The sequence below is a fragment of the Coregonus lavaretus genome, assembly GCF_964263955.1.
Source record: "Coregonus lavaretus genome assembly, contig: HAP1_SCAFFOLD_1067, whole genome shotgun sequence".
Taxonomy (NCBI): domain Eukaryota; kingdom Metazoa; phylum Chordata; class Actinopteri; order Salmoniformes; family Salmonidae; genus Coregonus; species Coregonus lavaretus.
Genome location: NW_028165065.1, coordinates 69,501 through 96,361, shown reverse-complemented (window position 1 = coordinate 96,361; position 26,861 = coordinate 69,501). Strand labels below are relative to the sequence as shown.

The window sequence follows — 26,861 nt, the reverse complement described above, 5'->3', positions numbered from 1 at the left end:
TGTGTGTGTGTTTGTGTGTGTAGGCTACTCACCGTGTCTCACTCTGAGGAGTCCCCATCCAGGAGCACAGGTCACATGACAGGTAACCCCTTTTATTTTGACTTCCTGATTGTCCCAAAGCTTTGACCCAGTAAAATCGTTAAAGACTCCAACCACCCAAGCCATTGACAATTCTCTCTGCTTCCGCACGGCAAGCGGTACCGGTGCATCAAATCTGACACCAACAGGCTCCTGAACAGCGTTTTCTCTAGTATTGCATTGTTATTGATTATTGCATTGTTCGATTCTGAGTTTGCAAGAAAGACATTTCACTGTACTTGTGTGCATGTGACACTAAATGGGAAACTAAAACTTGAAACAGTTGCAGGGTAAAGTAGTAAGAATGTGACTAAACTGCAATAACAATTTTACCTGCCTATGTAATAACCGTAATTACCATGTAATAAAAAAGTTTTAAATGGTTCTGATGTTCTCTCGATTCAGATGTATGTAGTGATGAAACAGACAACTCTCCTCCTCTCCAACCTCACACTCTGAGAGAGTTTGAACAGGTGAGCTCTCCTCTTTCTCTTTTGGGGCATAATTCAATGCTCAAAACCTTTGTATCCTCATTGTGTTAACTTGTCGTTTACATCTTGTGGGCCCATAATGTACTGTAATGAAGCAGACTGAAAACCAATCTGTGAGGAGTGGAACAAGCAGGCCAGCTGCTGTTGCAAGAGCCTGGATGTTACAGTAAATTATTCAGTCTACTAAAACAACAGTCTACACAACAAACATTTGTAAAAACCGATAACTAAGAAGACCCTGTGCTCTTCTTAACCACGTGACCTCACCAGGGAAAACTCTGAACCCTAGCGATAGGTTCTTCCTGGTCAGGTCAGTCATTCCGATCGTGTACATGTAATGTTGGAAAGTCTTTGTTGTTGTTCAGATTCCTTGCTAAAGCACCTGTTCTGGGGAAACTGTCTGAGGGATGGAACATACCCAACACAGCTTCTTATCCAGTGCATGCCTCGGGCTACAGTTATAGAGCTTATAATCTGTCTCAAAGTCACAAAAAAAAACTGCAAACATTTCTTTCCACCCTATGGAAAAATTTGTAGAATTGCAGGAAATTAGCTATAAAACGGCAAATTATTTTCTCCGCCCCATGGCAGAATTAGTAGAATTGCATGAAATTAGTTATAAAATTGCTAAATCTTCTCTCCGCCCCATGGCAAAATGTGTAAAATTGCAGGAAATTAACTCTAAAACGTATTTCTTTCTCTCCTCTGTCAAGAGGGATGCAGCTAAAATGTTTTGCTTGCAAGGTGGGGGGCCCTCAAAAAAAGCTAGGGCCAACTCTGACTGCATGTGTGGGTATGGATGTGGGTATGGATGTGGGTATGGATGTGGGTATGGATGTGGGTATGGATGTGGGTATGGATGTGGGTACGGATGTGGGTACGGATGTGGGTATGGATGTGGGTATGGATGTGGGTATGGATGTGGGTATGGATGTGGGTATGGATGTGGGTACGGATGTGGGTATGGATGTGGGTATGGATGTGGGTATGGATGTGGGTATGCAGACCCGCGAGCCACTGCGGCCTCTCATGATGCCCATCCCTGTTGTAGAGCATGTACCTGCAGGAGGGAGACACTGCTTTGATGTTTGCGGAGAACGACAGGGTGTTGTCCAGGGTCACGCCAAGGTTCTTTGCACTCTTGGAGGGGGACACCGTGGAGTTGTCAACCGTGATGCACAGGTTCTTTGATCAGAGGAAGTGTGAGGGGAAGTGACTGTGTGTGAGGGCGATGGCATGCCTTCGTGGCTGTTGTACCTCCCGTCGACAAATAAATGTCCAGTGTGTTATTAGAATTTCTTCGTTTTTCTACAACGGCCCGGCAACTCGCCACGTGTGTGTTGTTGTTTTTAAACACACAGCAGTGATGTCGTCCTCGTGTTACGTGGTGATTAAATAAGCTTGGTGCCTGGCCCGTGTCTCTGGTGAATTATTTAAGAAACTGTTTGTAACTCTAGACATTAATGGACACAGTCACTGAATCTGCAGAGGGACAAGGTTGACTAATGATGATGTCATAGGTGCCCAGTCAATCAGTCAGTGCATAGCCAACAAAATACCCTTGAAAAGTCATTGTTTAGGCCTACCCCAAGAATACCTGTAATGCCAATGATCCACTGAAAATTCTATATGTATCTCCTTTAAAGTATGTACGCTTGTACATAATGTGCTTACATGCATATGATTCGTATTGTTTGAGAGGCCATCACCATATTACTAACACCTATCTGGTGTCTTCAGAGGGGTACAGGCAGAAATATTATTTAAAAATCAGTGCGGCACTCCGGACCTCGGTGAAGACCGAATGCGGCCTGTGGGGCAAAATGAGTTTGACACCCCTGCTCTACTGTATCTGTCCATCCCAACAGTCCGTCTATGTGTCCGAACATGAAATCTGTGTGTAACTCAAACCACTGCGTATCATACATTGATGTCAATTGTAGATCTGAGTGAAAAGGCAGATTTCTATAGATTTCATTTGATGACTCAGCCCTAAGATACAATGTACCTGTGCACAGATAGACTGACGAATGGACCGAGTGTGGGATAGGAAGGTACAGTATAATGTTTACGTTTATTAACATGTTACATAAGAATGATGTTGTCAGGGTACCGAGTTTCAGCTGGTCATTCACATGTGCTTTAAAGTTTACACAGAGTAAGGAGAGGGGACAGAGAGAGGATATGTACGATCATTCCGACCACCTAGCACCTCTTTCTATTTACCGCTTTCTCTCTCTCTCCCTCTCTCTGGGGTGATCGCCTTACATGTCACATGTGCATGTCATCCCATATAACTGCCCCCACCACACTCGCTCTCCCCTCTCCTCTCTCTCTCTCTCTCTCTCTCTCTCTCTCTCTCTCTCTCTCTCTCTCTCTCTCTCTCTCTCTCTCTCTCTCTCTCTCTCTCTCTCTCTCTCTCTCTCTCTCTCTCTCTCTCTCTCTCTCTCTCTCTCTCTCTCTCTCTCTCTCTCTCTCTCTCTCTCTCTCTCTCTCTCTCTCTCTCTCTCTCTCTCTCTCTCTCTCTCTCTCTCTCTCTCTCCTGGCTGTCTGAGATTCCAGGCATGTCTGTGTCAGTAAAATAAACTCCTGTGTTCGGCCCCCTCTTCTCCAGAACACACCATGGAGCCATCATGGCCACAGCTCTGACCGCCCGGGCCGCGGAGTAGCCCTCTGCGTCGCTAAACGGCCCAACAACACTCCCATGTGTGTGTGTTTTAGCGTTAGTGTGTGTGTTTGGATTCGCCGTGGCTTCCTAGAGTTCAGGAAGCCGCTTTTGTAGTATTTGTATATATCTATCTTTTTTCCCATTGTTTTTTCACTTGACACTGCAAAAGCGATGACTGATATATTATGCCCACCGGGAAGAAGCCATAGCATATCTAACGATTACCGGACTTTCTGATCGATATCACGGACATGTCAAATGGTTACCATATTTTTTAACGGTTACCGTATTTTCCTATAATACGGCCATGTCAAATGGGTACCGTATTCTCTGACGTATAAGGGACATGTCTGCGGGTTGCCGTTGTTTTTAAGGGACATGTCTAACGGTTACCGTACTCTTTCGCAGCACCTCAATGACCTGAAGAAGGAGAACTTCAGCCTCAAGCTCCGCATCTACTTCCTGGAGGAAAGGATCCAGCAGAAGTACGAGGACAGCAGTGATCATGTCTACCGAACGGTGAGTAACTGGCACACGTTAATACACACTATCTGTCATTGCTCCTGTTTGAAATAGAATTGTGCCAAACTCTAGCTGGAGAGAAGAAGATTTTAAATAAATATATATGGCCTTTTCTTCATGATGAGTATTGTTTGGCGCAAAATGACCAGAGGAGTTGGAAAGACAACACAAACAGATTTGGGACCAGGCTACCGTGTGTGTCCCTCTGTGGAGAATGGAGCACGTCCTTCCCCTGTGATGTCATTGTCCTACTACAGGGAGCCATGCGATAGGTATTTGTATAGCTATCATAGTTCCTATGGTCTTACCCCCAGACAAGGTTGGCACACAGACAGCTCCTAATCCCAGGGAAAGGGCAGCAGTCTGGGGCACAGGGTGCCTGCTGCCTGACCCCTGAGATGCATGTTAGAAAGGTGTTGATGGAAGGGTGTGTGAGATCATATACGGGGTGTGTGTTTTAGGTGTGTGTGTGTGTTTACGGTGACTCTGTAAACCAGCTGTTGTCTGTGTGCATATGGAAATTGGTCAATTCTCCAGAATCCCTATAGACCACCACTCCAGATAGGTAGATAGATTAGTGTGTGTGTGTGTGTGTGTGCGTGTGTGTTTGCTTTCATGCTTGCTTTCGTGTGTGTGCGTGTGTGTTTGTATTTTTCCAAGATGGCTGACCTGATCCAAACAAACAAGACCTGAATGTGCTCTGACTTATCCTTCTCTATCTCTGCATGCCACAGCTAACTGAGTGGAGAGAGGTTCGACCAAACTGTCACTTTCATGTTTTATCATGTTATAATTGGGTATTAAGCCCTGTGGTGCTCAATATCTCATACTGTACAGTTAAAGCTTAATCGGTTTAATAACCTTTTATTGGAGACTCAATATCACATCATCAAATGGACATATAAGGGGAGTCTCACTTCAAGACCATGCAAGACAATATGATGATGCGGTCACTTCATTGTCTTCATTGTCTCAGATAAAGATTGCCGTTGTATTATTTCTTTGTAGATCCGCATGATCCAGTTAATTCCCTGGCACAGTTTCTGTTGTCTTGGTTTACACTCACTGTCCAGGCCAATAGTAGGAATGAGAGGATTTCTATATATAGTCCAAGCTTGAGTGCAATCATGTTTTTAACACATTTGTTCTTCTGCAATGGGTTTGACTGTGCTTTTTCATCCCAATCTATGTGCATGCATGTCGGTATAGGGATCTATCTGTGGCATATACCGTACTGTATGTGGGTACATGTCTTCAGAACTGTGAGTATGTAAGCGAATAGGCCTAGCACTACTCTTAATCCCAGGTCTAGGCCAATCACGGCCGCCTCGTACCACTCCAGTGCATGTCTAGTTATAACGGGAACTGTTGCTGTGGGCTGAGGGGGTAGGTGGGGCAGCAATAGCATGTGCACGATAGACTGCTATATTTAGAGCTTTGTGGATAACAGGAAAACATCCCAGTATCTGTCTGCCTGTCAAGCAGTGACTCATGATGTGAAAAGTAATGCTTTATAAAGTACAGTGAAATGTATTTCTTGCAAGCGCCAAATCCAACAATGCAGTAATCAATATCAACAGGGGCGCAACTTTGGTTTTAGAAGTGGGGGGGACATATATATTTTTTTATCCAGTCAGATAAACACTCCAAACAGCCTACCCGACCGCTCGGAGGCGTCCGCATGGTCCTAAAGCACACCGTTGCCTTGTTTTATATCACATTCCAATGATAAAACTGGGGGGGACAAAAATGCAATTTCAGAATGTGGGGGGGACATGCCCCCCCCCCCCCCCCCCGTCTCCCCGTCCCCCCATCCCCAGTGAAGGTTGCGCCCCTGAAAATCAATGTAGCACTAACAATAGCTTAAGGTAGAGTAACAACACACCAGAAATACAAATGAGAAAGTAAGAAGCTGGTCAGTTCCAATACCATATTTACAATGTGCAGGGATACTGGAGTGATAGATGTAGATATGCATAGGGTTAAGGTGACTAGGCATCAGGATATATGATAAACAGAGTCGCAGCATCGTAAATGTTGATTGTTTTGGAGTGTGTGTGCGTGTGTGTAGAGTCAGCATAAACGTGTGCGCATGTTATGTGTGTGTGTGAGTGTGTAATCAGAGTGGTGTGGTCTTGAGGGCCCATGCCAAACCTTTTCAACTTCCTGAGGGGAAAGAGGCGCTGTCATGCCTTCTTCACGACTGTGCACGTGTGAGTGGACCATTTTAAGTCCTTAGTGATTTCGACACAGAGGAACCTGAAGCTCTCGACCTGCTCCACTGCAGCCCCGTTGAAATGGATGGGGGTGTGCTCGCCCCCCCGTTCCTTTTAGTCCACGATCAGCTCCTTGGTCTTACTGAAGTTGAGGGAGACGTTGTTGACCCGGCACCACACTGCCAGGTCACTGACCTCCTCCCTGTAGGCTGTCTCATCGTCGCCGGGGATCAGGCCTATCATGATGATGATGGTGTTGGAGTCATGCGTGGCCACGCAGTTGTGGGTGAACAGGGAGTACAGGGGGGGACTAAGCACACACCTCTGTGGGGCCCCCGTGTTGAGGGTCAGCGTGGCGGAGGTGATGTTGCCTACCCTCACTATCTGGGGGCAGCCCGTCAGGAAGTCCAGGATCCAGTTGCAGAGGGAGGTGTTCAGTCCCAGGGTCCTAAGCTTGGTGACGATCTTGGAGGGGACAATGGTGTTGAACGCTGAGCTGTAGTCAATGAACATAATTCTCACATAGGTATTCCTCTTATCTAGATTTGACTGGATTTGATTTGAAAATTGGTCTACTGTACATACCAATTGTAGCTATGTGTAAGAGCATACATTGTGATGAGTTGTCATGAAATTGTTGAAAGTCGCTCTGGATAACAATGTCTGCTAAATGACTGTTGTCATATGAACATTGCTCTTGGGTCAATGTTTTGCTGAATTATTCCCCCAAATGTATTATGTTAGAGATCAATATTTCACACATTATTCCCCAAAATGTATTATGTTAGAGATCAATATTTCACACTGTAAGGAGATGGCATAGTCATTACCCACGTGCCATTACCAAGAGCTGGTCGACTCACGACCCTGAGTATGCTGATGTGGAGTATTTTGATGTCCTGCCAGTTTCAGAGTGGGTGAGCTATGGAGGCACGTGCAGTGAGTGTCTGTGTGTTCCTAAGTGTTTGTGTTAAAGTGCGTGCGTGTGTGTGTGTGTGTGTGTGTGTGTGTATGGGCGTGTAGGCAGTATAGGCATGTGTAGCCAGCAGGGTCAGTGTGAGTGTTAAGGACAGACAGATAGTTGTGCTGTGACAGTGTGATACACTGTGATACACTGGAACACCTTTGGCTAGAAGACAAAGCTACTTCTACAATTCAATAGACTTACACTGGAGGAAGTACTGTAATACCACAGGACTGGCAGAGAGCGAGAGAGGGATGGAGAGACAGGGAGGGAGTGAGAGAGATGGGGGAGAGACGGGGAGGGAGAGAGATTGAATTTGAATTTTGGAGAGAAAACGTTTGACTCTTTCTGAGCTAACTTTGACGAGAGAGAGTGCGAGAGAGAGAGATGAAGAGAAAGAGATGGAGAGAGACTGTCCTCTTCTTTTCCAGGGTCAAAATTGGACAATCACATTCCCAAGCCATTTTTCAAATAGTCCATACCGCAGTCCATCTACAGTCTATCTACAGTCCAAATCCCTAGCCTCAGAGCCCTGTCCTGTCCTGGCTTGCTGTGTCCGTTAGAGCAGGTAAACAAAATGTGTCTCTTAACCTCTGACTCCTGGTCTAAGCCCCAAAGCTGCTCTGCATTCCCCCTGGTCTAAATATAACCTCTGTGACAGCGGAATGCCATGTTCCCACTGATGTTACATTACAACAGTGGAGGCTCCTCAGAGGAGGAAGGGGGAGGACCATCCTCCTCAGTGAATTTCATAAATTTTTTTTAAAAAAGTTATCATTTTTAGATAAAACTATACTAAATATAATCACATGACACCAAATAATTGATTAAAACACACTATTTTGCAAAGGTCTACAGTAGCCTCAACAGCACTCTGTAGGGTAGCACCATGGTGTAGCTGGAGGACAGCTAGCTTCCGTCTTCCTCTGGGTACATTGACTTCAATACAGAACCTAGGAGGCTCATGGTTCTCACCCCCTTCCATAGAATTACACAGTAATTATGACAACTTCTGGAGGATGTCCTCCAAACTATCAGAGCTCTTGCAGCATGAACTGACATGTTGTCCACCCAGTCAAAGGATCAGATAATTAATCTAGTACTGAAAGCATAAACTACAGCTAGCTAGCACTGCAGTGCATAAAATGGGGTGAGTAGTTGGCTCAAAGAGAGAGAAAGACAATAGTTGAACAGTTTTGAACAAATTAATTTCTTCCAAAATAAAGGAGAAGCAAGTGAGAAATATACATAGAAAGAGATTGTAATTTCTTTTCACTTTCAGTTTCACTTACTTAGCTAGCAAATGCAGCTAGCTAGATTAGCCTACTGAAACATCCTGCTCAAACAGAGGGATGCTATGTTAGCTAGCTGGCTATGACTATCCAACATAACACTGGAACTCTTCCAAGTCAAGGTAAGCTTTTGGTTTTACTAATTTATTGCCACCGGGACCCGCCGGTGTAACTGCTTACTGACTGTACACTGTAACGTTACTGCATGAGGGGTAACGAGGGGGGGTTGGGAGTGAGAAGGAGAGAGGACAGGTTGTGAGTGTAGGGTTGCTGTTGCTGGCTAGCAGTGGGAAGGTGTTTGAGGGGGATAGGAGACAATGGATACTGTACAAGACAAAACAGTAGGTGCATTTGGAAGGTAGGGGTTTCAAGGAGGGTATACTGTGTCCTCTGCTGGTCAGGGGTCTTTGCACAGCAGTACAGGTGCTTTGTACAGCAACACTGTAGCTCTCAAACACCTCTCATCTCTCAGTACTGGGGCAACACCTGCACTGAGGCATCAGCACAGAGTCCACTATAGTCCATACCGCAGTCCATCTACAGTCTATCTACAGTCCATACCACTGTCCAGCTACAGTGCACACAGTCCATACCACAGTCCATACCACAATCCATCTACAGTCCATACCGCAGTCCATCTACAGTCCATCTACAGTCCATACCGCAGTCCATCTACAGTCCAGCTACAGTCCAGCTACAGTCCATACCACAGTCCATCTACAGTCCATCTACAGTCCATACCGCAGTCCATCTACAGTCCAGCTACACTCCATCTACAGTCCATACCACAGTCCATCTACAGTCCAGCTACAGTCCATACGGCAGTCCATCTACAGTCCAGCTACAGTCCAGCTACAGGCCATACCGCAGTCCATCTACAGTCCATACAGCAGTCCAGCTACAGTCCATAACGCAGTCCATCTACACTACAGTCCACAACACTGTCCTACTTATCATAGTGTATTCATGGCTTAGTGACAGGAACACATACAATGTTATTATGCAGGCATTGTGAGAGCCAATCCACATCAAGTGTTCTTAAGGAGGCCAATCAACTCATATGCCCAGACTCATATGCCCAGACTATGTCTATTTGATTTGATTTATTAGGATCCCCATTAGCCAACGCCAATGGCAACAGCTAGTCTTACTGGGGTCCGACACATAACGAAAAAGACATTACAGACAAAAGGCTTTACAATTTACATACATTTAAAAACATTAACACGTAGTGTGTGTGTGTGCATCTATCAGTTACACATACACTACCGGTCAAAAGTTTCCGAATACCTTCTCATTCAAGGGTTTTTCTTTATTTTTACTATTTTCTACGTTGTAGAATAATAGTGAAGACATCAAAACTATGAAATAACACATATGGAATCATGTAGTAACCAAAAAATTATATTTCTTAACATTCTTCAAATAGCCACCCTTTGCACACTCTTGGCATTCTCTCAACCAGCTTCACCTGGAATGCTTTTCCAACAGTCTTGAAGGAGTTCCCACATATGCTGATCACTTGTTGGCTACTTTTCCTTCACTCTGCGGTCCGACTCATCCCAAACCATCTCAATTGGGTTGAGGTCGGGGGATTGTGGAGGCCAGGTCATCTGATGCAGCACTCCATCACTCTCCTTCTTGGTAAATTAGCCTTTACACAGCCTGGAGGTGTGTTCCCCCTCAGGAGACTGAAAATATTTGGCATGGGTCCTCAGATCCTCAAAAAATTCTACAGCTGCACCATCGAGAGCATCCTGACTGGTTGCATCACCGCCTGGTATGGCAACTGCTTGGCCTCCGACCGCAAGGTACTACAGAGGGTAGTGCGTACGGCCCAGTACATCACTGGGGCCAAGCTTCCTGCCATCCAGGACCTCTATACCAGGCGGTGTCAGAGGAAGGCCCTCAAAATTGTCAAAGACTCCAGCCACCCTAGTCATAGACTGTTCTCTCTGCTAACGCACGGCAAGCGGTACCGGAGTGCCAAGTCTAGGTCCAAAAGACTTCTCAACAGCTTCTACCCCCAAGCCATAAGACTCCTGAACAGCTAATCATGGCTACCCGGACTATTTGCACTGCCCCCCCACCCCATCCTTTTTACGCTGCTGCTACTCTGTTAATTATTTATGCATAGTCACTTTAACTCTACCCACATGTACATATTACCTCAACTACCTCAACAAGCCGGTGCCCCCGCACATTGACTCTGCAACGGTACCCCCCTGTATATATAGCCTCCCTACTGTCACTTTATTTTACTTCTGCTCTTTTTTCTCTCAACACTTTTTTTGTTGTTGTTTTATTTTTACTTTTTTTGTTAAAAATAAATGCACTGTTGGTTAAGGGCTGTAAGTAAGCATTTCACTGTAATGTCTGCACCTGTTGTATTCGGCGCATGTGACCAATAAAATTTGATTTGATTTGATTTGTTGGGTCATTGTCCTGTTGAAAAACAAATTATAGTCCCACTAAGCCCAAACCAGATGGGATGGCGTATCGCTGCAGAATGCTGTGGTAGCCATGCTGGTTAAGTGTGCCTTGAATTCTAAATAAATCACGGACAGTGTCACCAGCAAAGCACCCCCACATCATAACACCTCCTCCTCCATGCTTTACGGTGGGAAATACACATGCGGAGATCATCCGTTCACCCACACCAAAGACACAGCGGTTGGAACCAAAAATCTCAAATTTGGACTCCAGACCAAAGGACAAATTTCCACTAATGTTCATTGTTCGTGTTTCTTGGCCCAAGCAAGTCTCTTCTTCTTATTGGTGTCTTTTAGTAGTGGTTTCTTTGCAGCAATTCGACCATGATGGCCTGATTCACACAGTATCCTCTGAACAGTTGATGTTGAGATGTGTCTGTTACTTGAACTCTGTGAAGCATTTATTTGGGCTGCAATTTCTGAGGCTGATAACTCTAATGAACCTATCCTCTGCAGCAGAGGTAACTCTGGGTCTTCCATTCCTGTGGCGGTCCTCATGAGAGCCAGTTTCATCATAGCGCTTGATGGTTTTTGCAACTGCACTTGAAGAAACTTTCAAAGGTCTTGAAATGTTCCGTATTGACTGACCTTCATGTCTTAAAGTAATGATGGACTGTTGTTTCACTTTGCTTATTTGAGCTGTTCTTGCCATAATATGGACTTGGTCTTTTACCAAATAGGGATATCTTCTGTATAACCCCTACCTTTGGCTCAATCGCATGCATTCCAGGTGACTACCTCATGAAGCTGGTTGAGGGAATGCCAAGAGTGTGCAAAGCTGTCATCAAGGCAAAAGGTGGCTATTTCATAAAATATATTTTGATTCGTTTAACACTTTTTTGGTTACTACATGATTCCATATTTGTTATTTCATAGTTTTGATGTCTTCACTATTATTCTAGAATGTAGAAAATAGTAAAAAAATAAAGAAAAACCCTTGAATGAGTAGGTGTTCTAAAACTTTTGACCGGTAGCGTTCATGTCAGTATATACACACAACAAGTAGGTCACATTGGGGAGAGGCGTTGTGCCTTGAGGTGTTGCTATTTGGCTAAGAGTCTCTCCTCAACTCTTAGCCAAGAGAGACTGGCACGCATAGTATTAATATTAGCCCTCTGATTACAATGAAGAACAAGACGTGTGACTCTGTTCTGGGCCAGCTGCAGTTTAACTAGGTCTTTCTTTGCAGAACTTGACCACATGACTGGATAATAATCAGGATTGGATAAAACTAGACCTGCAGGACTTGCTTTGTGGAGTGTGGTGTCAAAAAAGCAGAGCATCTCTTTATTACGGATAGACCTCTCCCCATCTTTACAACCATTGAATCTATATGTTTTGACCATGACCGTTTACAATCTAAGGTAACACCAAGTAATTTAGCTTCCTCAACTTGTTCAACAGCCACACCATTCATTACCAGATTCAACTGAAGTCTAGAACTTAGGACATGATTTGAACCAAATACAATGCTCTTAATTTTAGAGATGTTAAGGACCAGTTTATTACTGGCCACCCATTCCAAAACAGACTGCAACTATTTGTTAAGGGTTTCAGTGACTTCAGTAGCTGTGGTTGCTGATGCGTATATGGTTGACTCATCAGCATACATCGATACACATGCTTTGTTTAATGCCAGTGGCAGTTCAGAAAAAACTAGAGGGCCTAAAGAGCTGCCCTGTGGTACACCACACTTTACATGTTTGACATTAGAGAAGCTTCCATTAAAGAACACTCTCTGAGTTCTATTAGATAGATAGCTCTGGATCCACGATATGGTTGAGGTTGAAAAACCATAACACATACGTTTTCTCAACAACAGGTTATGGTCAATAATATCAAAGGCTGCACTGAAATCTAACAGTACAGCTCCCATAAATCTTATTCTTATCAATTTAGTTCAATTAATCATCAGTCATTTGTGTCAGTGCAGTACATGTTGAGTGACATTCACTTTAAGCTTGCTGAAAGTCTGCTGTTAATTTGTTTACAGAGAAATTGCATTGTATTTGGTCAAACATAATTTTTTCCAACAGTTTGCTAAGAGCTGGCAGCGAGCTGATAGGTCTACAGTAAAGTCCGCTTTACCACTCTTGGGTAGCGGAAAGACTTTGGCTTTCCTCCAGGCCTGAGGACAAAGACTTTCAGATTAAAGATATGACAGATAGGAGTGGCTATAGAGTCAGCTACCATCCTCCGTAGCTTTCCATCTAAGCTGTCAATGCCAGGAGGTTTGTCCTTATTGATCGATAACAATAATTTTTCCACCTCTCCCACACTAACTTTACAAAATTCAAACTTACAATGATTTTCTTTCATTATTTGTTTTTTTTTATGCATGAGTACAATGGCTCACTGTTCTTTGTTGGCATTTCCTGCCTAAGTTTGCCCACTTTTCCAATGAAGTAATCATTAAAATAATTGGCAACATCAAATGGTTTTGTGATGAATAAGCCATCTGATTCAATGAAAGATGGAGTGTTTGTGTTTCTGCCCATAATTTCATTTAAAGTACTCCCAAAGTTTTTTTTCCCATCATTCTTTATATAATTGATCTTGGCTTCATAATACAGTTTCTTCTTCTTTTTGTTGAGTTTAGTCACATAATTTCTCAATTTGCAGTAAGTCAGCCAGTCAGATGTGCAGCCAGACTTATTAGCCACTCCTTTTGCCCCGTCTCTTTCAACCACACAGTTTTTCAATTCCTCATCAATCCATGGAGCCTTAACAGTTCTAACAGTCCGTTTCTTAACAGGTGCATGTTTATCAATAATTGGAAGAAGCAATTTCATAAATTAATCAAATGTAGCATCTGGATGATCCTTATTAATCACATCAGACCAACAAATATTTTTAGCATCATCCACGTAAGAGTCACACAAAATCTTTTGTATGATCTCTTATACACTATTTTAGGCCCAGCTTTTGGAACTTTGGCTTTCCTGTATATAGCCACTATATTGTGATTATGGTTCTGTATCAGTCACTATGTATAGCTGGTGTGAGACTGCAACTCTCTTCCTGTGTTTTACTGTACTAGTGGTGTCTGTACTTCTTTGAGTTTATATGACTCCATTCACTTGTTTTAAAATTTATATTTGATATTTCTTATCTTTTGAGATTAATCATTTTTGATGTGGGTTAGGGTGATGATAATACAATGTCATGTGTGCTATCATACATAATTCCAATCTTTTGTACAATAAGTAATAATTTCATGTTCCATCCCACCTCTGTTTCAGAACATCGAGTTGAAAGTAGAAGTGGAGAGCTTGAAGCAGGAGTTACAGGAGAAACAAGACCTTCTTGACAAGGCTCTGTAAGTACAGTACAACACATCCAGACTGACTGTTGAATGAATGTATTGACCGACTTTAGTCATTAATCTGAATATCTGACACTTCTTAGACTGACGTCAAATTAAATTACAATGTAGACTGACAGCCAACCAACAGATTGTATCCATGCACTGTGAATGGCCTTAATGGCCTAACAATGACATCACCAATGCCACATACTGTATCCACCCACATAATACTGTCCTTTTTACCCTTCCTGAAATGCCCTTCAAGACCCGCCTCTCTAACATAGTACAAAACCAATCTAATGCAATTATTTTAATGTTTTCCAAAGACCGACAGACTTATGACTACATACGACATGCTTCGCTTGTATGCAGAAATACAATTTGCCAAAGTGATTACGGAAGGGTTAAACACCCTGGTGAGTGTTTGTCTTTGTTTGATGGGACTTAACAAGGCTGTTTCTCACTAAGATGGTGTTATAGCTGGCTAACAAGCCTATAGCAGACTAAAACTGGAGGCATAAACCAGTGATCAGTAGGGAGTCCTCACAGCGTACAATCTAATGTTTAGAGATAACACCTCAGATCATGTTTCCACAGCTGGTGGGGTGAGAGAGGACAGGACACACACGCACAGGAGCGTGTACACACACATGTTCATACGCACATTGCACATACTGCACGCACACTCGCACACGGTGCACACATACTCACGCACACACATTCACTCCTGGTGTCCAAACCAATTGGATCGCACACTTTCCAGCTCCAAAAGGGCAACACTGATATCTTGGCGTGCAGACAGGGATATGAAAGGCAATACCTGGCATGTCAACCCTAACCCCCTCCAGCCCCAACCCCTGCTGTTGCCGCTAGGCTTAGAATTTAAAAAGGGGAATCAATTTGATGGACATATTCTGTGTATTCATCAGATTGCTATGAGATTAAAGGTCCACTTTGCTGGCTTGTGCCCTCAACTCCCCCACCCCTAGCCTCCAGCCTAGAGTCCATAGCCTGAGAAAGATTGATGATCAGAGGTGGCGTGTGTTGGTCTCAGCAGTAAATATGTTTCTGATGGAGGGGACCCTTCAGCATGCTAGCTCCTAATCACTGCCAGTTCCACAGCTGGTGTGATGGGTACATTGTGTTCCCCCTGCCTTACTGCTCACATGGCAGCTAATCAACATTACATTACTGTAATAATATGGAAATCAGATCAGCTGAGTCATTATTACCCCACATGGCGTCATCAAGAGCTGGGCAGAGCACTATTGTTCTGAGTTTGATGTTTTGATGTTAGTTTCAGTCTGGGTAAGAGGCCGAGGACACATGCAATGACGGACTGGACTGTATGTCAAGTGTAGTGTATGCGAGGGCCTTCATGCAAGGACCTTTTGGCAACGTAAAAGCACTTATGTTTGTGTGTGTGTGTGCGTGTGTGCGTGTGTGTGTGTGTGTGTGTGTGTGTGTGTGTGTGCTGTGAGTGTATTCCTGTGTGTGGGGGAGTGTGTGTTTAGTTCATTGTCATAATATAAATATCTAGTTTAGTTCCAAGGCCAAAGCTTATCCTAATGGCCACAAGTTAGACTGCCCAGCAGTATCAGCCACTCGATGCTGACAGACAGTACAATTACACAGTCTGGTTCAAAATAATCCTAGTTATCTGAGCTGCCGTCTGCGATAGTCAGATGGTCCGAGTTAAAAACAGAGGAGTGCAGAGGACGAGAGGACAGGAGGAATAGAACATACGTACAGAGCAGACGGGATGGCGTGTGCCATTTTGGGATCCACAGCATGAATTCTGGGATGGCGTCGTTGAGTGACTCAGTGAAACAGATACTGAAAGACATACACATACACACACAGACACTACTACTACCACCAGGTAGACTCAGATGTACAGTGCATTCGGAAAGTATTCAGACCTTTTGACTTTTTCCACATTTTGTTACGTTATCTTATTCAATGGAAACAGGATGCATCTGAGCTCAATTTCGAGTCTCGTAGCAAAGGGTCTGAATACTTATATAAATAAGGTATTTCTGTTTTTTATTTGTATTATATTTGCAAACATTTCTAAAAACCTGTGTTCGCTTTGTCGTTATGGGGTATTGTGTGTAGATTGCTGAGGAAAATGTTTTATTTAATCAATTTTAGAATAAGGCTGTAACGTAACAAAATGTGGAAAAAGTCAAGGGGTCTGAATACTTTCCGAAGGCACAGTAGATGCTTCCAGTGTTCAGAATACAGTGGGGCCATGCTTGCGAACAGAAGCAACCATTTAAAGTTAAATGGGTTCTCCAGCTCAAAATGTATATCAGCCAATGAAAAAAGTTGATTTACTTGCATGTGACAGAATTGTAGCTGGTGCCTATGCAATATGATTATTAGGTAATAGCAGTGTTTGTGTGCAAGGCTGAAGATAGGGGTAGCTCGTTAAATTCATGAATAATCTTAGTTTTCAAGCTGTTGGCGTCCTTTTTCAACACACTATTACACAATACATGTAAATCAACATTTCAAGGTGGGATTCGAACCCTTGCCACAATCTGTGACGATTACATGGACTAGGCACTTTACACAGAGAGCAATTTTATCAGTCAGTCAAATACAAGTGATAGTTGCTTTGTTGATCAGAATGTGCTGTTGGACTTAGGTACAGTATGTTAAGGACGCTTCCATCCATGAACATGTCCAACTACTTCAACGATTTTAATTTGCTGATGCACTTGTGCCAGGATATGATCAGTGCCACCTATTGAAGTTAGCATAGAGCTAACGTGTGCCATGTTATCTGATGGGACAAGCTACAATTTAGCGTTCTGTCACATGCAAGTAAATCAACCATTTTAATTGTCTGATATGCATTTTGAGCTGGAAGAACCCATTTACCATTGCTTATGTTCGCAAGTATGACCCAAATTTGTGTGTGTGTATGTGTGTGTGTGTGTGGGGGCAGTAATTTGTAAACAAAGACTCTGCATAATGATCATCCAGGTCACCCATGATATAAGTCAGTATTCGACGTCCATCCATATCTGAGGACGTCGGGAGATGACATGGAAACCGGCAACTAGGGGCAACAGTGAGCGCTGTTGCCTTCAAGTAGGTTTTGGTTTTGCTAGGGCATTGTGGAAGGGGATGGCAGATGGGTGTAGGCATCTGCCACTGGTGCTAAAGGATGCATGTTGAAATCCAGTGATAGAAAGTTGTTTTAGAGATTTTTGTTTTAAGCCTATCCCAAACCTTAACCCTTACCTGAACCATTCTGAGTTAATGCCTACCCTTAAGTTAATCCCTAAACCTAACCCTAACCTTAACAATTTAGAGTTTATGCCTAAACTTAACCTTAAACACTTTGAAATTTGACGTTTGGAAGAACTTTGAAATTTGACGTTTGAGAAACATGGATGAACGTCCAATTCTGACGTGAGACTGTGAGAGATGATAATAGTTGATAATGATAGCTATGGCAAGTTCGACCAAATTCCAGCCTTGGTCTGCGTGAAGTTTTTGTGGCGCTCTCACAGAACTAAAAGTTAACTCAATAAAAGTTTACACCTTGGGTGTGTGACTGGTCTCTATGCGTAGCTTGGAGGTTTAGGGTATCCCATGAGCTATAGCAGGGATAATTCATATGACTTCATATCCTGTCTTAGTCCTGACCTGACTGTACTACAAACCTAAAGGTCTGACGCCACTGGTCTGCCCAGCACCGATGGCGCAATAACAAGCAACACCAGTGTATGTGCACGTGCACAGTGGATGACTGTTGGTAGTTATTGATAGATGTTGCCTCTTGTTTCATTTCTGTGATAGGACAACAGAAGACAGCCTGACCAATCACAATCCCCCCTCTTTTTTCCTCTCTTCTAATAGGACGACAGCAGAGAGCCTGTCCAGTCACAATGAGGCAGAGCTGCAGAGACGATGTGAGGAGAGACAGCAGGAGATCGACCACATGCAGGAGTTGCTGGAGACCAAGATACAACTCCTGCAGGAGGTACACACACATAATTAAACTGTTCGAACAATGGTTGTGTTCTTTGTTGAGATGAAATTAGTTGTTTGATTATTAGATCAGCTTTAAATAGACAGACGGACACCCAGACCTTTTCATGTGTTTCCTCCAGGAGGCCCAGCTAGCGCAAAGTGAGGCTGAGAGGATGGCCTCCCTGGCTGGGTCGAGCTCCCAGCCCCTCTTGGAGGATATGGAGGACAGCCAAGAGGAGGAGAATCTCCAGACCCAGTCTCACCACCCCGCATCACACACCTATAGAGACAGGTAAACACACATACAGTTGAAGTCGGAAGTTAACATACACTTAGGTTGGAGTCATTAAAACTATTTTTTCAACCACTCCACAAATTTATTTTTAACAAACTATAATTTTGGCAAGTCGGTTAGGACATCTACTTTGTGCATGACACAAGTAATTTTTCCAACAATTATTTACAGACAGATTATTTCACTTATAATTCACTGTATCACAATTCCAGTGGGTCAGAAGTTTACATACACTAAGTTGACTGTGCCTTTAAACAGCTTGGAAAATTCCAGAAATGATGTCATGGCTTTAGAAGCTTCTGATAGGCTAATTGACATCATTTGAGTCAATTGGAGATGTACCTGTGGATGTATTTCAAGGCCTACCTTCAAACTCAGTCCCTCTTTGCTTGACATCATAGGAAAATCCAAAGAAATCAACCAAGACCTCAGAAAAAAAATTGCAGACCTCCACAAGTCTAGTTCATCCTTGGGAGCAATTTCCAAACGCCTGAAAGTACCACGTTCATCTGTACAAACAATAGTATGCAAGTATAAACACCATGGGACAACGCAGCCGTCATACCGCTCAGGAAGGAGACGCGTTCTGTCTCCTAGAGATGAACGTACTGCAAATCAATCCCGGAGCATGAAGATGCTGAAGGAAACGGGTACAAAAGTATCTATATCCACAGTAAAACGAGCCCTATATCGACATAACCTGAAAGGCCGCTCAGCAAGGAAGACGCCACTGCTCCAAAACCGCCATAAAAAAGCCAGACTACGGTTTGCAACTGCAAACTGTCCTCTGGTCTGATGAAACAAAAATAGAACTGTTTGGCCATAATGACCATCGTTATGTTTGTAGGAAAAAGGGTGCAGCTTGCAAGCCGAAGAACACCATCCAAACCGTGAAGCACGGGGGTGGCAGCATCATGCTGTGGGGGTGCTTTGCTGCAGGAGGGCCTGGTGCACTTCACAAAATAGATGGCATCATGAAGAAGGAAAATTATGTGGATATATTGAAGCAACATCTCAAGACATCAGTCAGGAAGTTAAAGCTTGGTCGCAAATGGGTCTTCCAAATGGACAATGACCCCAACCATACTTCCAAAGTTGTGGCAAAATGGCTTAAGGACAACAAAGTCAAGGTATTGGAGTGGCCATCACAAAGCCCTGACCTCAATCCTATAGAAAATGTGTTGGCAGAACTGAAAAAGCGTGTGCGAGCAAGGAGGCCTACAAACCTGACTCAGTTACATCAGCTCTGTCAGGAGGAATGGGCCAAAATTCAACCAACTTAGCTTGTGGAAAGCTACCCGAAACGTTTGACCCAAGTTAAACAATTTAAAGGCAATGCTACCAAATACTAATTGAGTGTATGTAAACTTCCGACCCACTGGGAAAGTGATGAAATAAATAAAAGCTGAAATAAATAATTCTCTCTACTATTATTCTGACATTTCACATTCTTAAAATAAAGTGGTGATCCTAACTGACCTAAGACAGGGAATTAAATGTCAGGAATTGTGAAAAACTGAGTTTAAATGTATTTGGCTAAGGTGTATATAAACTTCCGACTTCAACTGTACATCGTCATTCGAGCCAGATTTGAACCAGTGACCTAAAAGTTTCAATACACACCTTCACACTAATTGAGGAAGTCAAACTTAGCCCACTGTGTCTATGGCACTGACCCCTCTCTCCTCCCCCTTCTGTAGGGTGATCGGGGAGCTGACCAGTGCTCTGCGCTGTAAGGAGGCTATGATCACTGAGCTGAGTCAACAGAAGAGTGTCCTGACACTGAGGGTGGGAGAGCTGGAGGGACAGGTAGAGGACCTCTCCTCATCCCTGCTGCAGAAAGAGAGCGATGCAGAGGTACGTACCATCCCCATTATGTGAAAATTGCCTGTGTCGGGTCTGCAATGATTGATTGATTGTGGTTCAATGATTGATTGTGTTATTTTATGTATTGTCTGTATTTGACTGATTGAGTTCCTGTAGTGTGTACAGACCTATAATAACAGGTGCATAGCTTCATCGCTTCATACACATGGTTTCTGGGATACCTCACCAGTGGCGATTTTAGCATGTTAATCCTGGTTGGGCAAACTCAACCAATTTTTTTAGATGCATGCCAGCAAAGCCACTACAAAACACTAAACAATACATTAATTGCACTATACTGGTGACAAACGTTGCCCATAAACTGTTAGGGCCTACATAAATCTGTTGTTTATTGTTTGCAAAATGACACAAATGAATGCCATAATAACATGAAAAACAGGCCAATATTATTATTGTTATTTTATTCATTTTTTTAGCTAAACAGGTGGGGCTCAAAACACGTGGGGCAGAATGACGGGTTGCCACTGACCTCCTTTAATTTTATTGCCCCCAATTGTTGGAATAACCTTTCATCTTGATTCCCTGGTGCCACTAGGGCAGTTTATAACTCTGGTGTTTAATTAATTAATTGAGGATTGCAGTTGTTTCGATTGATTGTAATGGTTTATTTGTTGAAATTGTATTATTGTTTTTTATTTGGAATGTTCCTTTTTCTTGATTATGAAAATGTTTGTACTCAGGGCACCATTGTGAATGAGACCCTGTTCTCAGTTGGGATCCCCTGAATAAATTGAAGTAAAAAAAACAACAACAAAAATTATCCATACCCATTCTTCTCCCATACCTCACCTCCTCTTCGTCATATCTCCCCCGTCCCCACACACTCAAACACATCTGTCTATTATGTGGAAACACACCTGTTTTGCTGTGTTATAGCTAACACAGTGCAACACAGTGCAACACAGTGCAACACACTAATAAACACCCCTGTCAAAAAGCACATAGACACGCCTATTTGTGTGTTCAAGCCCATGTCAGTCCACTAAAGGTTACTGAAGGTATTTACCCAATAAAAATATTTTTCAATATCCTATCAGTTGTCAAAATCGAACAATGTCTTGATTTAGGAGTCGGACATCCATATTCCGTTGTCAATTAAGTTGTCATAAGATGGCGAAGTAAAATGTAATGCTTTAATCTACTTCAGAATCAATTAATTTCATTTTTACAGTGCCTTGCAAACGTATTCATCCCCCTTGGCGTTTTTCCTATTTTGTTGCATTACAACCTGTAATTTAAATTGATTTGTATTTGGATGTCATGTAATGGACATACACAAAATAGTCTACATTTGTGAAGTGAAATGAAAAAAATAACTTATTAAAAAAAAATCTCAAAAATAAATAACGGAAAAGTGGTGTGTGCATATGTATTCACCCCCTTTGCTATGAAGCCCATAAATAAGATCTGGTGCAACCAATTACTTTCAGAAGTCACATAATTACAGTGGGGGAAAAAAGTATTTAGTCAGCCACCAATTGGGCAAGTTCTCCCACTTAAAAAGATGAGAGAGGCCTGTAATTTTCATCATAGGTACACGTCAACTATGACAGACAAATTGAGAAGAAAAAAAATCCAGAAGATCACATTGTAGGATTTTTAATGAATTTATTTGCAAATTATGGTGGAAAATAAGTATTTGGTCACCTACAAACAAGCAAGATTTCTGGCTCTCACAGACCTGTAACTTCTTCTTTAAGAGGCTCCTCTGTCCTCCACTCGTTACCTGTATTAATGGCACCTGTTTGAACTTGTTATCAGTATAAAAGACACCTGTCCACAACCTCAAACAGTCACACTCCAAACTCCACTATGGCCAAGACCAAAGAGCTGTCAAAGGACACCAAAAACAAAATTGTAGACCTGCACCAGCCTGGGAAGACTGAATCTGCAATAGGTAAGCAGCTTGGTTTGAAGACATCAACTGTGGGAGCAATTATTAGGAAATGGAAGACATACAAGACCACTGATAATCTCCCTCGATCTGGGGCTCCACGCAAGATCTCACCCCGTGGGGTCAAAATGATCACAAGAACGGTGAGCAAAAATCCCAGAACCACACGGGGGGACCTAGTGAATGACCTGCAGAGAGCTGGGACCAAAGTAACAAAGCCTACCATCAGTAACACACTATGCTGCCAGGGACTTAAATCCTGCAGTGCCAGACGTGTCCCCCTGCTTAAGCCAGTACATGTCCAGGCCCGTCTGAAGTTTGCTAGATTGCATTTGGATGATCCAGAAGAGGATTGGGAGAATGTCATATGGTCAGATGAAACCAAAATAGAACTTTTTGGTAAAAACTCAACTCGTCGTGTTTGGAGGACAACGAATGCTGAGTTGCATCCAAAGAACACCATACCTACTGTGAAGCATGGGGGTGGAAACATCATGCTTTGGGGCTGTTTTTCTGCAAAGGGACCAGGACGACTGATCCATGTAAAGGAAAGAATGAATGGGGCCATGTATCGTGAGATTTTGAGTGAAAACCTCCTTCCATCAGCAATGGCATTGAAGATGAAATGTGGCTTGGTCTTTCAGCATGACAATGATCCCAAACACACCGCCCGGGCAACGAAGGAGTGGCTTCGTAAGAAGCATTTCAAGGTCCTGGAGTGGCCTAGCCAGTCTCCAAATCTCAACCCCATAGAAAATCTTTGGAGGGAGTTGAAAGTCTGTGTTGCCCAGCGACAGCCCCAAAACATCACTGCTCTAGAGGAGATCTGCATGGAGGAATGGGCCAAAATACCAGCAACAGTGTGTGAAAACCTTGTGAAGACTTACAGAAAACGTTTGACCTGTGTCATTGCCAACAAAGGGTATATAACAAAGTATTGAGAAACTTTTGTTATTGACCAAATACTTATTTTCCACCATAATTTGCAAATAAATTCATTAAAAATCCTACAATGTGATTTTCTGGGAAAATAATTCTCATTTTGTCTGTCATAGTTGACGTGTACCTATGATAAAAAGTGGGAGAACTTGAACAATTGGTGGCTGACTAAATACTTTTTTTCCCCACTGTAGTTAAATAAAGTCCACCTGTGTGCAATCAAAGTGTTACATGATCTGTCACATGATCTCAGTATCTATACACCTGTTCTGAAAGGCTCCAGAGTCTGCAACACCACTAAGCAAGGGGCACAAACAAGCAAGCGGCACCATGAAGACCAAGGAGCTCTCCAAACAGGTCAGGGACAAAGTTGTGGAGAAGTACAGATCAGGGTTGGGTTATAAAAAAATATCAGAAACTTTGAACATCCCACGGAGCACCATTGAATCCATTATTAAAAAATGGAAAGAATATGGCACCACAACAAACCTGCCAAGAGAGGGCTGCCCACAAAAACTCACGGACCAGGCAAGGAGGGTATTAATCAGAGAGGCAACAAAGACACCAAAGATAACCCTGAAGGAGCTGCAAAGCTCCACAGCGGAGATTGGAGTATCTGTCCATAGGACCACTTTAAGCCGTACACTCCACAGAGCTGGGCTTTACGGAAGAGTGGCCAGAAAAAAAGCCATTACTTAAAGAATAAAATAAGCAAACACATTTGGTGTTCGCCAAAAGGCATGTGGGAGACTCCCCAAACAAATGGAAGAAGGTACTCTGGTCAGATGAGACTAAAATTGAGCTTTTTGGCCATCAAGGAAAACGCTATGTCTGGCACAAACCCAACACCTCTCATCACCCCGAGAACATCATCCCCACAGTGCAGCATGGTGGTGGCAGCATCATGCTGTGAGGATGTTTTTCATCGGCAGGGACTGGGAAACTGGTCAGAATTGAAGGAATGATGGATGGTGCTAAATACAGGGAAATTCTTGAGGGAAACCTGTTTCAGTCTTCCAGAGATTTGAGACTGGGACGGATGTTCACCTTCCAGCAGGACAATGATCCTAAGCATACTGCTAAAGCAACACTTGAGTGGTTTAAGGGGAAACATTTAAATGTCTTGGAATGGCCTAGTCAAAGCCCAGACCTCAATCCAATTCAGAATCTGTGGTATGACTTAAAGATTGCTGTACACCAGCGGAACCCATCCAACTTGAAGGACCTGGAGCAGTTTTGCCTTGAAGAATGGGCAAAAATCCCAGTGGCTAGATGTGCCAAGCTTTTTTTAAACCTTTATTTAACTAGGCAAGTCAGTTAAGAACAAATTCTTATTTACAATGACGGCCTACACCGGCCAAACCCAGACGACGCTGGGCCAATTGTGCGCCGCCCTATGGGACTCCCAATCACGGCCGGTTGTGATACAGCCTGAAATCGAACCAGGGGGTCTGTAGTGATGCCTCAAGCACTGAGATGCAGTGCCTTAGACCACTGCGCCACTCGGGAGCCCAGAGTATAGAGACATACCCCAAGAGACTTGCAGCTGTAATTGCTGCAAAAGGTGGCTCTACAATGTATTGACTTTGGGGGGGGTGAATAGTTATGCACGCTCAAGTTTTCTGTTTTTGAAAATCTTATTTCTTGTTTGTTTCACACCAAAAAATATTTTGCATCTTCAAAGTGGTAGGCATGTTGTGTAAATCAAATGATACAAATCTCCAAAAAATATATTTTAATTCCAGGTTGTAAGGCAGCAAACTAGGAAAAATGCCAAGGGGGGTGAATACTTTCGCAAGCCACTTTGTCTACTGTAACCCATGCAGCTGGTTCTGTTCAATCTGTCTGTTGTGTTGTGTGATGTGTTAAGTTGTGTTGTTGTGGTAGGAGGCAGGGAGGGGTAGTGTTGCATGTTGCTGGAAGAATGTCAACAGAACACTGTGTACTCCGCTACTCTCTGAAGGATCTGATCATCACTACAGCTGTTGTACTTCTTTACTGAGAAGGAGATATTACCCTCTGTCGGACAGATATCACCATCACTCAAACACAACACACACACAAACCTAATTTTCTAACCCAGCTGTTTCTCCTACAGTTCTACCAGGAGGAGCTTGGCAGGGAGAGACTGCGCATTGAGCAGGAGATGCAGGTGAGTGCATCCTGAAGTGAACACAGAAACGTACTTAATATTGCTTAATATTGCAGCTTTGAGTTCTTTATTAAGTTAAAAAAAGAGTCTGCACTTTGAGGTGTTAGGTACTACTGTTGAGTGTCACTACCCACTTTAGCCAGATCCCACTCTGTTGGTGAGAGCATGCCCTCTATTGGATAACAAACACATAGCAGACAGACAGTCACACAGAGTAAGTTAACATCATGCACTACAGAATATGTAGTCACCATCTAAAGAAAAGTACATGAAAATCAAATAACCCACTAAAGTATTTTGGTTTCTTTGCTGTTCATTGAATTCATTGAAAGTAAAGTACCCATTGTTAGAAGATAACCACATACGTTCTCAGTTAATAACAGCTGCTAGAACTGAGTAATAAAGCGTTCCTAGATCAGTCTGTGTTGATGTCTCTATGGCTGTTAATCCCTGTGTATTGTGTTGGGAGCTGTCGGCCTGAAGGGAGGGGACCTGGGTTATTTTAGTCTGTGGTAAACAAATGATGTGAAGATGTATTTATGAACAGACCGCACACATTCTCATCAGTCATATTCTGAGAGGAGGGGTTCTCACATTACACAAATAACAGCATAACAGGCTTATGAGTGTGTGTTGACTGGAGTGGAGCTAGATCATAGAAATAGAATAGGTACAGTGTGTCAAGTGAAATGAAATCCAACTTTATTTAAAATGTAAAAAAGTGTCACTCTACACCTCACAGGCCTACAATTGAAATAAAGCTGCAGTACAGTGTAGTGTATCCATACTGTATACCTGTCGGTTTGATCAAGAGTGTTTGGTTGATCATTGTCACTTGTTATTTTGGTAATCAACAGTTACAGTTGAAGTCGGAAGTTTACATACACTTAGGTTGGAGTCATTAAAACTCGTTTTTCAACCACTAATTGACATCATTTGAGTCAATTGGAGGTGTACCTGTGGATGTATTTCAAGGCCTACCTTCAAACTCAGTGCCTCTTTGCTTGACATCATGGGAAAATGAAAAGAAATCAGCCAAGGCCTCAGAAAAAGTCTGGTTCATCCTTGGGTGCAATTTCCAAATGCCTGAAGGTACCACGTTCATCTGTACAAACAATAGTACGCAAGTATAAACACCATGGGACCACGCAGCCGTCATACCGCTCAGGAAGGACTTACCTTCTGTCTCCTAGAGATGAACGTACTTTGGTGCGAAAAATGCAAATCAATCCCAGAACAACAGCAAAGGACCTTGTGAAGATGCTGGAGGAAACAGGTACAAAAGTATCTATATCCACAGTAAAACGAGTCCTATATCGACATAACCTGAAAGGCCGCTCAGCAAGGAAGAAGCCACTGCTCCAAAACCGCCATAAAAAAGCCAGACAACGGTTTGCAACTGCACATGAGGACAAAGATCGTACTTTTTGGAGAAATGTCCTCTGGTCTGATGAAACAAAAATAGAACTGTTTGGCCATAATGACCATCGTTATGTTTGTAGGAAAAAGGGTGCAGCTTGCAAGCCGAAGAACACCATCCAAACCGTGAAGCACGGGGGTGGCAGCATCATGCTGTGGGGGTGCTTTGCTGCAGGAGGGCCTGGTGCACTTCACAAAATAGATGGCATCATGAGGAAGGAAAATTATGTGGATATATTGAAGCAACATCTCAAG

At 43.1% G+C, this 26,861-nt stretch overlaps 1 protein-coding gene across 1 annotated transcript in view; it reads left to right on the top strand.

Moving 5' to 3' along the window:
• LOC311116320 (CDK5 regulatory subunit-associated protein 2-like) overlaps window positions 1–25,668 on the top strand; it is a gene marked incomplete at both ends in the record, with an annotated part of 36,375 nt that extends 10,707 nt beyond the window's left edge. The window contains 8 exons of the mRNA XM_084191415.1: window positions 484–551; window positions 3,646–3,756; window positions 13,966–14,042; window positions 17,907–18,030; window positions 18,161–18,312; window positions 20,016–20,172; window positions 25,134–25,187; window positions 25,657–25,668. Coding sequence (XP_084047541.1) covers window positions 484–551; window positions 3,646–3,756; window positions 13,966–14,042; window positions 17,907–18,030; window positions 18,161–18,312; window positions 20,016–20,172; window positions 25,134–25,187; window positions 25,657–25,668 — 755 coding nt within the window. The remainder of the gene's footprint in view (window positions 1–483; window positions 552–3,645; window positions 3,757–13,965; window positions 14,043–17,906; window positions 18,031–18,160; window positions 18,313–20,015; window positions 20,173–25,133; window positions 25,188–25,656) is intronic.
• Window positions 25,669–26,861: the final 1,193 nt, after the last annotated feature.